Source organism: Phragmites australis, chromosome 19 (assembly GCF_958298935.1).
Source record: "Phragmites australis chromosome 19, lpPhrAust1.1, whole genome shotgun sequence".
Lineage (NCBI taxonomy): Eukaryota > Viridiplantae > Streptophyta > Magnoliopsida > Poales > Poaceae > Phragmites > Phragmites australis.
The window spans coordinates 21,181,126-21,195,754 of NC_084939.1; the positions used below are offsets into that span (position 1 = coordinate 21,181,126).

The 14,629-nt window shown below is 45.7% G+C and overlaps 1 protein-coding gene and 1 pseudogene across 1 annotated transcript; one reads left to right on the forward strand and one right to left on the reverse strand.

Moving 5' to 3' along the window:
* Nucleotides 1-211: 211 nt before the first annotated feature.
* Nucleotides 212-6,114, reverse strand: LOC133900251 (auxin-responsive protein SAUR32-like; annotated as a pseudogene).
* Nucleotides 6,115-10,247: 4,133 nt separating this feature from the next.
* LOC133900252 (F-box/FBD/LRR-repeat protein At5g22660-like) lies at nt 10,248-10,905 on the forward strand. The gene has a single exon (XM_062341363.1). It carries the CDS (start codon nt 10,255-10,257, stop codon nt 10,903-10,905), a length of 651 nt encoding a protein of 216 aa, XP_062197347.1. The 5' UTR covers nt 10,248-10,254.
* Nucleotides 10,906-14,629: the final 3,724 nt, after the last annotated feature.

The window sequence follows — 14,629 nt, forward strand, 5'->3', positions numbered from 1 at the left end:
CTATAAGAAAGAACTCTTGTTCGTTATTAATTCAATGAAAAACTCATGAAAATTAGGATTAGTTACATGTCTTCTCTACATGGTAAGAATATTTGATTTTTTGCCACTCTGTTATTTGATAGAGTAATAAATTTATCATTCAGGAAGATTTCATTTGTTAACCTCAACGGGGAATTACCACTCCGATAAAATAACAAAATATTAAATATTCTTACCTGGCATGACAACATGGAAAATGGAAACAGATAACAGTGAACGTTCCACTTGCCCTGTTTATGCCATCTGAAGTTCAAACACATACAATCCACGCCGGAGCAAAGCGCGTGGATTTGCGGCAACGTGATTTGCGTGGTGATAGCCTTTCGCCATGAAGAAAAATTTACATCACGATATGTAATTTACAGCTACGCGCAATAATTATTATACATTAAATCTTATTGTATAATCATGCAATATTACAAACATCCACATCAGTCTGCATGAGTCCAAACTCCAAATTCAAGCATTTATATAACCAAACATATTGGAAGCAAATACCCCCAACGTACATATATCTCAAAGCTTTGAGGTCGTCCAAACAAAAAAATCCATAAATTTCTTGAAGAAACAACAACAACAACCGCATGTTTCTTGAAACAAACATCCACCGGAACAAACTAGTGACGAGAGAGCTACTGATCTTGCTATGCATGACATATTCTACAGAGAAGTATAGATTGTTAACTAGAAGTCTAGAACCACCAATCACGTTCTTCAGTTCATGGTGGCCATATATAATCACATATGTCTTTGTCTTTGTATATATCGTCGAGAGCTTGCATGCTTGATTATAAATTTCTTTCTGCTCACCTCCTCATACAGTCATATCAACAACGGTGAGAATACCTTGTCGGGCTCAGCATCCGGTACCCGGCCGCGGCCGCGCGGTCCTTGCTGCCGCTCCGCATTAAGCCGCACATCGTCGACGACCAAGCCGTGGGGATCCCATCGTCGTCGTCGTCTTGCTCAATCTGCCACCGGACGTCGAGGAATGCGCCGACATCGCAGCCGGGCAGCGCGAGCGGGCCCTGCGCCGCGTACCTACCCGTACTCGCTCTCGGCGTTGTCGAGGAGGCGCCGGAAGAGCTGGTGGTTGGTGTTAAGAATTATAATGTTGTAATCCTCATCCATGTACGTAGAAGGGAACGGGTCTCACGCCACGAGCGGTGACCACGTTGAATCTGTTAGGTGTAGGCTGTTGGCACACGATATGTGATCCCCTCACCTCACGATCTCCTTCTCTATCGGATCGTGCATGTAATCTGTGAACATATAAATGGAAGTAGATCCTGAGAGGATCGGAGTGGTTCCGGCTACCTTTCTCTGAACTTTTACATGGTACCAGAGCCATAGATCCTAGCCATGTCTTCCTCACCCAATTCTGCCACCACCTCAAACACCTCAGCCGCTGCACCTGCATCGCAGCCCATGCCGGCGATCAACCACGCTATCACGATTAAACTAACGCAAGAAAATTACTTGCTGTGGAAGACCCAGATTCTTCCCTTCCTCAAGAGCAATGTGCTCTTGGGGTATGTTGATGGCTCCATCCCTCGCCCGTCGCAGACCATAGTCATTCTGGCGAACGAGGAGGCCGGAACAGGCCGCCGCATCACCGTCAACCCGAAGTACATGACCTGATATCACCAGCATCAGATGGTTCTCGGTGTCATCGTCTCCTCGGTGTCCGAGGAGGTGCTAGGGAATCTCGTCGGTGCCTCGCCTGCCTTCGACGCTTGGTGCACCCTCGAGCGCAACTTCGCGGCCGCATCAAGGGCGCGGATCATGCAGATCCGCATGCAGCTCGCCGTCACCAAGAAGAATGACATGACCGTCGCTGCGTACTATCGCAAGATGAAGAGCCTCGCCGACACCCTCGCGGCAATCGGCAAGCCTCTCGACAATGAAGAATTGATCGCGTACATGTTGCGCGGTCCCGGCAGCGAGTATGACTCGTTGGTGACCAGCATCACCACTCGCTCCGACTCCTACATGCTCAGTGACATCTACGCGCATATGCTCAGCTACGAGATGCATCTCGAGCACAACACCTCCGAGAACCAAATCTCGGTCAACGCCGTGAACAGAGGCCAAGGACGTGGCGGTGGAGGCGGCGGTCGCGTCAATCGCGGCCGCGGACGCTACAACGCCGGTCGCCAGTCCACTGGTCGTGGTAACCGGCCAGGTCAAGGCAACATCAGTCAAAGCACCCACAACAACTCCAAGAATGGAGAACTCTGCCAGATCTGCCGAAAGCCCAACCACGGCGCCTCCTATTGCTGGCATCGGTTCGACCAGAACTACCAGCCTGAAGAAGTTACACGGGCTGCATCCACGGCTGCAAGAGGAGGATACACTGTTGATCCTGATTGGTACGTCGACACCGGGGCAACAGACCACATCACTGCCGATCTCGAGCGCCTGACCACCAAGGAGCGCTACAATGGTACAGATCAAGTCCAAGTGGCCAATGGCTCAGGTTTGTCCATTACTCATATTGGTGATTCACTCATTCCTGGTTCAGTTCATTCACTTCTCTTGAATGATGTTCTTCATGTTCCTGAGATTAGTAAACACCTTCTTTCTGTTCGAAAACTAGCTACTGATAATAATGCCTTCATTGAATTTCACCCAAACTCATTCTTTGTTAAGGATCAAGCCACGAAGACTACTCTGCTAAAAGGAGGGTGTAAGAATGGTCTTTACACCTTGCCAGTCAAGAAAATTAGAAATGCTTTCCTTTCAACCAAGATCACTCAAGACCAGTGGCATCGGAGGCTAGGCCACCCCTCAGTTCCTGTCACTCGTCTTGTTTTGCATAATAATGATATTGCTGTAGTTCCAAGTAGTTCCACCTCTCAAATTTGTAATGCTTGTCAGCATGGCAAGGCACATTAGCTCCCTTTCAATTCCTCTTTATGTACTTCATCAGCACCTCTTGAAATAATTCACACTGATGTTTGGGGACCAGCTCTCCCATCAGTGAACAATGCCAAATATTATGTTTCCTTCCTTGATGATTACGGCAAGTTTGTTTAGGTGTATTTTCTGAAGTGCAAGTCTGAAGTCGAACATGTCTTCCACCATTTTCAGAAACATGTTGAAACTCTTTTAAACACAAAGATAAAATCTGTCCAGTCTGATTGGGGAGGTGAATACCACCGACTCCACCAATATTTCAGCCGAACAGGCATTGCTCATCGCATATCCTGCCCACACACTCATCAACAAAATGGAGTTATTGAAAGAAAACATCGGCATATAGTTGAAACTGGCCTTACGCTTTTGGCTCAATCCCACATGCCTCTTCGTTTCTGGGATGAAGCTTTTCAAACTGCATGTTATCTGATCAACAGGTTACCCAGCCGTACCTTAGGCCAAGATACACCTATGCACAAACTGTTGGGTGTTCAACCCAATTATTCGCTTCTAAGAGTGTTTGGTTGTGCTTGTTATCCAAACCTTCGAGCCTACAATACAAGGAAACTTCAATTCAGAACTAGACAGTGTGTGTTTCTGGGTTATAGTTCTTCACACAAGGGGTATAAGTGCTTTGATCCTTCTAGTGGCAGGGTGTATATTTCTCGCGATGTGATTTTTGATGAACAAGTTTTTCCCTTTTCACAAAAGACTGACATCATGCCACCTAAAAGCTCAAATCACCCCACGCTGTTACCTCTTGCTCATAAATCCGTTGTATATCATGAAGACGCTCTCACACTGTCAAATTCTTCCACTGTTTCTCTTTCTCCAAATGAACCAGTTGTGAATGAATTACCTATGAGTAATGACTTACCTGAATCATTGCCTAACCCTGACAACACTGCTACTAGCACTTCATCTGCAGATTCAGACAATTCAGGTTCAGAAAATCCTGGTCAGAATGACACACCAGTTATGGAGGGTGAACAATCTGAGGTGCAAGCACATGATGCAGCCGAGATCCCTAGCAACATTCAGCATCCAATGTGCACAAGGCTTCGTAACAACATTGTCAAGCCAAAGGAGTTCACTGATGGAACAATTCACTACTCAGGCCATGGGGGTTTTAGCTGTGCCATGACTGAAACAAATCCGACAACAGCTCTTTCAGCTTCAGCTTCTTCAGAGTCTGCAGTACAGCGAGAGCCTGTGAACCTACAAGAAGCCATTGATCATCCTGGGTGGAAGCTTGCTATGGATGATGAGTATTCGGCCCTGTTAAGAAATGATACCTGGGAATTAGTGCCACCTCAGAAAGGAATGAATTTGATTGATAGTCGGTGGGTATACAAAATAAAAAGAAAAGCTGATGGATCTGTTGACAGACTGAAAGCCAGATTGGTTGCAAAGGGGTTCAAGCAACAGTATGGCATTGACTACTTTGATACATATTCACCGGTGGTGAAACCTGCTACAATCCGGACCATTTTGTCTATAGCAATTTCTAAAGGATGGCACCTACATCAAATTGATATACAAAATGCATTTCTTCATGGATTTCTGCAGGAAGAGGTCTTCATGAATCAGCCTCCAGGCTATATTGATCACACTCGACCGGCAAATTATGTGTGTAAGCTCAAGAAGGCACTATATGGACTCAAACAAGCTCCACGTGCCTGGCATTCTAGACTGACTAGTAAGCTGTTGGAATTGGGTTTTAAACCTTCAAGAGCTGATAGTTCATTATTCATCTTCAATCATGGAGAGGTCACTCTTTACATGCTGATATATGTAGATGATATCATAATTATTGGTTCAACTGTACCAGCAACAAGCAAGTTGATTCAGCAACTGAAAACTGAATTTGCAGTTAAAGATATTGGACAATTGCAGTATTTTCTTGGGATTGAAGTTAAACCATAGAGAGATGGAATTCTTTTATCCCAAAGGCGCTATGCTCTGGATCTATTGAAGAGGGCAAATATGGACAACTGCAGGCCAATTTCCACTCCTATGGCATCTACAGAAAAGCTCTCCAAGAGTCAAGGTGGCCCTCTGAATGAAAAGGAACAGTTCCATTATAGGAGCATTGTTGGGGGACTTCAGTATCTGACAATGACCCAACCAGATCTCTCCTTTGCTGTCAATCGAGTATGTCAGTTCGTTCAGGCTCCTACTGATTCTCACTGGTCAGTTTTGAAAAGAATACTACGCTACATCAAGGGAACTGTCGACTTGGGGCTGAAAATTCAGAGATCTAGCAGACTGATTCTCAATGCCTTTTCAGACGCTGATTGGGCAGGTTGTCCTGATGATCGGCGCTCCACCAGTGGCTTTGCAGTGTTCCTTGGTCCTAATCTGGTATCTTGGAGCTCTCGTAAACAAGCAACAGTGTCTCGATCAAGCACGGAGGCTGAGTACAAGGCAATTGCTAACATCACGGCTGAAATTATTTGGGTTCAGTCTCTGCTGAAGGAACTTGCAATTTCTCAGTGGAAGCCACCTTTGCTGTGGTGTGACAACCTCGGTGCAACGTATCTCACTACGAACCCCATGTTCCATGCTAGAACAAAGCATATTGAAGTTGATTTTCACTTTGTTCGGGAACAAGTGGCAAGAAAGGCTTTGCAGGTGAAGTTCATATCGTCAGAAGACCAACTTGCAGACATATTCACCAAGGCTTTGTCTCGAGCTCCTTTTAGCTTCATTAGTCGCAATCTCAACTTGACATCACCAGGCTGAGATTGAGGAGGAGTGTTAAGAATTATAATGTTGTAATCCTCATCCATGTACATAGAAGGGAACGGGTCTCACGCCACGAGCGGTGACCACGTTGAATCTGTTAGGTGTAGGCTGTTGGCACACGATATGTGATCCCCTCACCTCACGATCTCCTTCTCTATCGGATCGTGCATGTAATCTGTGAACATATAAATGGAAGTAGATCCTGAGAGGATCGGAGTGGTTCCGGCTACCTTTCTCTGAACTTTTACAGTTGGCGCGCTCGACCCGCACCGCGAAGCGCTCCCGCTCGGGGTCGGGGCCCACGTACACGGCGAAGCACCCCGCCGCCGGCGCAGCGCTCGGTCCGGCGGATTTGCACCGCTCCAGGGTCTTTGATATCAGGCTCTTCTTCACCGCCGGCGTCGCCATGCTGATCGATGAATGCAAGAATCGAAGACGACTAATGATGAATGTAAGATCGCTACTGCTGCAGACTGCGTACTGAGATGATCGAGGTGATGATCGATCAGCTTATAAGGAGATGCGTGCGTGTATGCATGCCTGTGTATGAATGTGGCGTCATATGTGGAATTGCCATTGGTGCATGCAGATGAGAGCGATGACTTGCTGGGAGCACAAGGTTTGCTGATGTCAAATGTGTTAGCCCCTGTAGTAAATGCAATTTCATATGTTTTTGTAACATATGACCTATCTTTTTCGTCTATTTCTTTAACCTAATATTTATCTATCGTTTGAGTCTCTTGTCTATTCTATAATTTTTTTGCATATTTTTTGCTGGAATCTCAACACAACTAAGAGTTTTGATAAGACATACATGCGTAAAGGCTAGTAAAAATTTCCTATTCCTATTAGGCTGTTAGGGTGCAGCAGGGTCCTTAGGAGAGAGAAATGGGTGGCGAGAAGGACAGGCACAAGAGCTGGACCGAGGGGTTAATTAAGAGATATGCTAATTAGTAATTAAATTCTTAACTTCTTTGTTTGCTTGCACAATTACAATATGATCAGTTAGTGTTAATTGCACTGGTATTTGTATATATAAGAATTGTGAGAGAGATATACAGGAAAGATACATGTGGGGATGGTCGGGATGCATTTGTTAGTATTCGGGAAATAATTATGCGTGGTGGCTCTCACGGTCTACATCCGGTGTATGTTGAAGAAGCATCGCCGACAGTTGAGGGAGCTAACGTATAGGTGATTTGAGATCTGTTTGGTAGAGGTTTAGTTTTAGAAATTCTTAGAACTGATTATTTTTAACTTATGATATGTTTGGAGTTGAAGCCGTGAGTATTAGATTGAGTGTTATTATTCTTATTTCAAACTAAAAATAAATTTTTAAATCATATTATTTTATACTATAAACTCTAAATTCTACATGAATCTCAAAACTAGTTTTGTGAAACAACTCTGTACCTACCGCCCCTATTCACGTTTGTGTTCAGCGTCCAGGAGCCGTTGTGGCCTACGGTGCACGATATCGTCCTGCACCTGCGACCGTCGTGGTAGTGCACGGGACTGAAGAAGTGCCAGACGGGTCTAGGGCTGTCTGGGGGTGGCGGAGTAGGCGTTGACGTCGTGGATGAAGCGGGCATCAACCGGGAGGGGCTGGCCGACGATCTTTGGGGCTGAGAAAATGGTCGACGAGCTCGTGGCCCGAGGGCCGAAAGGCCGCCGCACTGCTATGACCACCACCACCAGCAGCAGTAGCAACAACAGTCATCTCGACGTGCGTACTCTTGGTCTTGGATTGCACAGGGATCCGACTCAGAGTCGGAGACCGTTTACCGATGCGATGGCGGCAAAACTATCCAGTGCGGGGACGGACGGCGATCCATCCAACAGGAACAAACGGCGGGATCAACCGGGTCAAGCTGGGGCTGAAGTCTGATTCGGTTTGCTACCAAGAAAAGATTCCATAAATAGGTCCCCTCCCTGGCCACTGATATTCATTCGAAATGCTCTGCACCGACTTCATCTCAATGAATTCATGGCATGATGGTTTCCATCAATAATTGCTCTGTTACTGTGGCATATTGTTATATTACTAAGCCTATATACGGCTCCCTCTCAACCTAAATATATATAAGTCCTTTTAGGTTTCTGCTAAATTAGTTTTTTAGTTTTGACCATCGATAGCTAAAAAGTCATTGAATAACACCATAAGATTAATGTTACTAGATACATCGAGAAAAATATATTTATATTATATGATTCTTTCTATTTTTAATTTTTTATAGATATTATTATTCAAACGGCCATATTGGAGACTGTGCCGATATTCAATAAACTTATATTTGTATTCAGATGGAGTAAATAAATAACTATTGAAGAATATTATGTTTTTAAGTACGTATAAGTTAGAAGGTACATATTTGGGTTTTGTCAGTCTCCATATCGAAAATTCAAGACTTTATGTAAAACAAATTTCAGTTGCAATAGTTACAAACTATTTACAAATAAGTTGCATTTTGGGTGTTGCATGCATCAAAACTATCTAAATTTTGATCACCATATCTCTTTACATATTGAGTTTACACAATTGAAAATAATATGAGCAGGTTTGTCTTGAAAAAAGTTTCGTAGTATTAGTAGTATTAGAATTTTTATAAGTTACAAATATATCATAAGAATAATTAGTGACCAACGATACAATCTAAGAAATTGTGTCCCATGTTTCTCACAGCTTGCAGAGAGGGAACTCCGGGGAAGGGGATGCAACGGCCAACATGCGGGAGGAGACGAAGACAGTAGGCGATAGGAACTTCCAAGCTGTGGAGGCCACACACAATTGGAAAGAGGAGGGATGAGCTAGTATTGAGGGGGAGGGGGAGGGGGAGGGTCGGTGGAAGGGAAGGAAATAAAAGGGCCACAAGTTTCAGCCCACACAAGATGGTGTGCGACATTGGAATTCAATCCGTCCTACGAGGATTATAACATTGGTGTCACATGGTCTCATGACACATGACATGGTTTATATATAATTATGCTACGTGAAATTATTAGTCTTTAGTGCACGTGTCATGAATCCATTGGTAGTGCCACGTAGCACCGGTGCTATAAAATGAATTTCCAACGGTGTGTGTCCCCTTTCATGGGTAGTCGTCTGATTCCAAGTGATATGTGGCTATACGGAGCTCGGCTTAGGGTTCCCTAGTCCCCACCACATCAGTGCATCACACACACTGCATCTCCCAGTCACGGTAGCCATCTCTTGATAGCCACCCCCTGACAGACATCAAATTGTTTCTCTGGACTTTATCGAGGAACTGTCGAGATCAGCACATTACAACATTATCTTTGTTGTTATCAACAAATTAATACGGTATGCACATTTCATTCCTTTAGCTCACCCGTTCACTTGGCAAAACACGCAATTCGAATTGTGTGTTTTGCCAAAAGGTGCAAAAGAAAAGAGACAGATCAAAGTAGTTGGACCGCATCTTGACATTCCAAGTGAATCAAACTGCTCTATGTTCCCTTTCCATTTTATAGCCCGGGGAAGGGGATGCAACAACCAACATGCAGGAGGAGACGAAGACTGTAGGCGATAGGAACTTCCAAGCCGTGGAGGCCACATGCAATTGGAAAGAGGAGGGATGAGCTAGTACTGAGGGAGAGGGGGAGGGTCGGTGGAAGGGAAAGAAATAAAAGGGCCACAAGTTTCAACCCACACAAGATAGTGTGCGACATTGGAATTCAATCCGTTCTACGAGGATTATAATATTGGTGTCACGTGGTCTCATGACACATGATGTGGTTTATATATAATTACGCTACGTGAAATTATTGGTCTTCGGTGCACGTGTCATGAATCCATTGGTAGTGCCACATAGCACCGGTGCTATAAAATGAATTTTCAATGGTGTGTCCCCTTTCATGGGTAGTCGTCTGATTCCAAGTGAGATGTGGCTATACGGAGACTGATGCTATAAAATGAATTTAATCAACGGGGGATGAAAATAGGAGGTAGCAAGGAACTCATTCTTCCTCTCCCATCATTTCATGAACTAAAGAATTGGGCAGCACTTCAGGTTTATTTTTAGGGTCTGTTTGTTTGAGCTTCTGTTTTTGGTTTTATCGAAAAGATATGTTTTTGGTTTTTCTGAAAAATTATTTTTGAAAGTAGACTGTTGGTTTTTATGGTAAATTTTTGACTTCTCAGCATATAACTTTTTAGAAAAACTACTCTTAAGTAGCTTCTCAGCTTTTAATTTATTTTCTCGTAAGCAGACTTCTGATTTTTTCAGAAACTAATTTTCAGTAAACCTGTTTATTCTGGCTTTTGAGCTTCTGGTAGAAGCAGAAGTCAGAAGTAACCGAAAGCAAGCTCTTAGAGCGTAGCCCACCGACCAACCACCACGATGCACCGTGCGGCGAGGGGAAAGCTCCAGTCTCCTCTTCCCCCGTTGCGTTCGCCGAAGACGACGGCGACAAAGATGATGGGAGCTTCCGGGGATCTTGGATGATTGAGCCTCTTTCCCCGCTTACTGCTCTCGCTCATCACATGCCCCTGCCCGCAGCTCGGACACCAGCCACCTGTTCGACGGAATGCCTAAAACGTTCAAGAACGAGGAGAACAAGAGAGCGGCCACCGCTGGCGGTGAGGACCACATCAGCGCCCTCCCAGACGCGCTCCTCCAGCACCTGCTCTCCTTCCTGCCCTCGTGCCAGGCCGTGGGGATGTGCGTGCTCGCCCGGCGCTGGCGCCACCAGTGGAAGTCTGTTCCCGCTATGCGCATCACTGATGTCGACAGCTTCCAGAACGTCCAGCAACTGAACAGGTTTGTCGACCATCTTCTGCTCCTCGGCGGCCGGACGCCTATACATGAATGTGAGCTCGATTCCTACGATAGCGGAGACATTGCACCGTGGTACCAGTACGCTGTGTCATGCCAGTGTCGGGTGCTTCAAGTTGGTGCCAGCCATGCGAGTTGGTACTTACGGCTACCCGAGGTGGCTATCATCTCCCAGCAACTGGAGAGGCTACAACTTGATGGTGTGCAGCTGGAGGGCTGCTCCCTTGATTTCTCGAGCTGTCTGGCATTGGAGGTGTTAAAGATGCACAAGTGTATAATCAGGACAGGGAAGATCTTGCCCCAATCATTTTTTAAAACGTCTGAGCATAACTCGATGCAGTTTTGGTTTAAGTGCCCGTACTCCTATTTCTGCACCAAGTCTCATTTTCTTGGAGCTCGCTGATTTTTCCGGCTGGACTCCCTTGCTTGAAAGCATGCCATCATTGGCAACGGCATTTGTCCGGCTTGGTGAACGCTGTGAAGATTATTGTTTCTACAACTACTATGGGGATTGCGATGATGATTTATGTTTCATGAGAATACCAACACATAACGCTTTGTTTTGCACTCTTGGTAGTGTGTGCTTCTAATATCATACTATGCTAAAGCATAATTTTGAGGTTGGTTAGCGAGCAATGTTAAGTTGGGCGGCATTTTAGCTGGTATAGCTGATTTAAATATATTTGTGAGTAAATCTAAAGCATGCAAAATCTGTTACGGGATATGAGTCTATGTATCTGCTTACACGGTTACACCTAGTTACTTGGGGAAAAAAAAATAAAAACCTGCAGAATCTTATACTCAACCTAGTTGTCAAATTTAGTACTTCTGGGGTTAGACCATGAATTGTCTTTACTCTTGTTAACGAACATGTATACTGACCTGTTCTTCAGTCATCCGGTCTTGTAGCTGACTTGGTAGTTCAGTCATCCGGTCTTGTAGTTGACTTGGTAGACTCGATAGTTTGTTAGCTGACTGTTAGTGAGTTAGTTTCTCTCGGCTAATTAGCTGCTTGTACTGTCTACACCTCTCCTTGCACTCACATATGGTATCAGTGACCTTGCAATCCTGATCACTAGCTCTTCCGCTGCTTGCTCTACTTCTCCACCATGAGGGACAACTCCTCTCCTGGTTCTGTCTCCGGCTCGCCGGCCCTTGGCACACAAGTCCAAAACACCCCCTTCCTTCCTCCCAGATTCAACTCATCAATATCAAAACCCATGTTCCCATCGTCCTTGATCTTCAAGAGTCCAATTACAGCACCTGTTGCCACACCTTCCTCATCGTCTTCTGCAAATTTGGTCTCTCTGACCACATCTCTGACTTTGCCCCAACTCAAGGTGACAACGACTAGGTGCAGAAGGATTTCTCCATTGTGTCCTGGCTATACTTCACCATCTCTCTGGAGATTCTTTAGATTGTGCAAACCTCTGAAGATACTGCTCACTCTATGGCGCAGTATCAAATCCCTATTTCGCAACAACAAGGCCACACGCTCAGTGTACCTTGGTGCTGAGTTTCAAAATGTCTTCCATGGCGACATGTCTGTTCTCGTCTACTGCACCAAGGTCAAGACCCTCACTGACAATCTGCACGATCTCGGCTCCCCAGTCACTGAGTCCGATCTCGTGATCACTCTTCCGCATGGACTCAACCCGCTACTCCGAGGCGCCATTCCCGTTCTCACGATGCAATCCACACTTCCCTCCTTCATGCAAACTCGTTCCTTCCTTCTCTTGTAGGAACTCCGTATTCAGAAGACCCAGCAGCTGGCGCATACCACCGCTTACTCACCCAAACTCCATCCGGTGGCTTTGCTCTCCAGGAACAAATGTTTGGGCTCGCGACGCAAGGACCGAACCCCAACAATCTATCTTCGTCCTCCTGTGGCCAGGGATCTAGCTCCCACTCTGCTAAGAAGAACAAAGGGAAGAAGAAGAAGAATCCTGGTAGTGGCTCTTCCTCGAGCAATGCCTTTTGCAAGCAATCCACATCGCCGCCATCTGAGTGGCCAATTAGCATGAATCCATGGGTGGGCTATTCCAAGCCTGGTCTGCTGCCTCGGGTGTTGTCTACTTCGGTCGCTCTGCTTGGTGCTCGCCCTGGTGCCTTGGGATCGCCATCGTTCCTGGCAGCACATTCCTTCTATGGCGCGTCTGCACCGACTCCACCACCAGCCCTTCCAGGGATGGCTGCTCCATCGGACGTCACTCCATCGCCTTCCTAGGATCAATCGCAGCTCATTCAGGCGCTGAACAACATGGCTATGCAATCACCGTCGCATGGTGGCACCGAATGGATCCTTGACATCGGTGATTCGTCGCATATGTCGTCCATCAGTGATAATCTTACATCCCTTTTCCCCCCCTCCTATTTCTTCTCACGTCGTTGTTGGCAATGGCTCGACCACTCCTGTCTCTATTGTTGGCTGTTCTCATATTCCTACAAATTCTCGCTCGCTTTCTCTTCGTAATGTCCTCTTTGCTCCTAATATCATTAAGAACTTGTTATTTGTTCGCTCTCTTACGCATGATAACAATGTTTCTGTTGAATTTGATCCGTGTGGATTCTCTATCAAGGATCTGTGCACCAAGGAGGTGATACTGTGATGTGAGAGCGATGGAGACCTGTACCCTCTCAGGTCGGCTTCTTCCTCAATAACGGTGCCCACGGCTCTGCCAGTACCTTTCATCAACGCCTCTTCGGGCATCCTGGTCGTGACTCCTTCCACAAGATTTTGCAATCATTTCCTTTTCACTGTAATAAAGAAGCCTCAAGTCCTTGTCACTCCTGTAGATTAGGGAAACATACTAGACTTCCGTTTTCTCGATCAATTTTAGAGATATTGTTTCCCTTTCAGCTGTTACATTATGATGTTTGGACTTCACTTGTGCTCAGCATCTCCAGGTTTCAATTTTATTTGGCAATTTTAGATGACTTTACTCATTTTTCTTGGACATTACCCATTCGCAATAAATCTAATATTGCCTCTGTTATGCTACACTTTCATGTTTATGTTGCTACTCAATTCTCTCAGCCCATTGTTGCTGTTCAATCTGACAATGACCGTGAATTCGATGACACTATCATGCACTCTTTCTTTTCAAAGCATGACATCGCTTTCCGGTTATCATGTCCTGACACGTCACTGCAAAATGGGAAGGCCGAGCGTATTTTACGCACATTGAACGGCACAATGTGAACCTTACTTTTTCGTGCTTCCATGCCTCACCATTTTTGGGCATAAGCTCTTACCACTGCTACTTACTTGGTTAACCGGCATCCCTGCAAACCCAAAAATCTCACCACACCCTATGAATTGCTCTATGGTTTTCCTCCTACCTATAGCCACCTTTGCATCTTTGGCTGCCTTTGCTTCCCTAACATGACGGCCACAATAATTCATAAACTCGCTCCTCATTCATAACCTTGTGCCTTCCTCGGTTACTCATCTGAACACAAATGATACCAGTGTTATATTATGTCCTCTCATCGTGTATTGTATCTTGACATGTTTTCTTTGATGAATCATGTTTCCCCTTTGCCTCCACTTCAGCCGTATATCCTCCGACGGCGGTTGTGACACTCTGGACGTGCGGCTGTGTACTTTAACTCATCCGGCAAATGTCAGTTCCGCTCATTCTACTCCCGATTCCCACAGCTATCCAGCTCTTTCTGCTCTAGTTTTCCCAAATCCATTTTCTCTAACTCCTCAACTTCCTATTCCTGTGGATCCTCAACTGCATCCGATGGTACGTGGGGTCGTGCCGGTGTCTATTAGCCAAACCTGCATTTTGCGCACATTGTGACCACACCGGAGATCTCTCTTATTCCTTTGAATGTGCGTGATGCTCTGCGCGATCTGAATTGGAAGGCAGCCATGCAGGAGTATGACGCTCTTGTCGCCAACAACACCTGGCGCCTTGTTCCTCGGCCTCGCATACCCATGTCGTCTTGGGCAAATGGGCTTTTTGGCACAAACTAAATGCGGATGCTCGAGTGATACAAATGGGTGGTGCATGGCTTTCAGGAACGACTGGGGATTGACTTCGATGAAACCTTCTCCCCTATCGTCAAGCCGGCCACCTTTCGAACGATTCTTGCTCTGGCAGCGCCATACAACTGGC

What these genes read in the sequence shown, in the direction of transcription:
- LOC133900252 (XM_062341363.1), top strand. Translation starts at nt 10,255, where the DNA reads ATGCCTAAAACGTTCAAGAACGAGGAGAACAAGAGAGCGGCCACCGCT.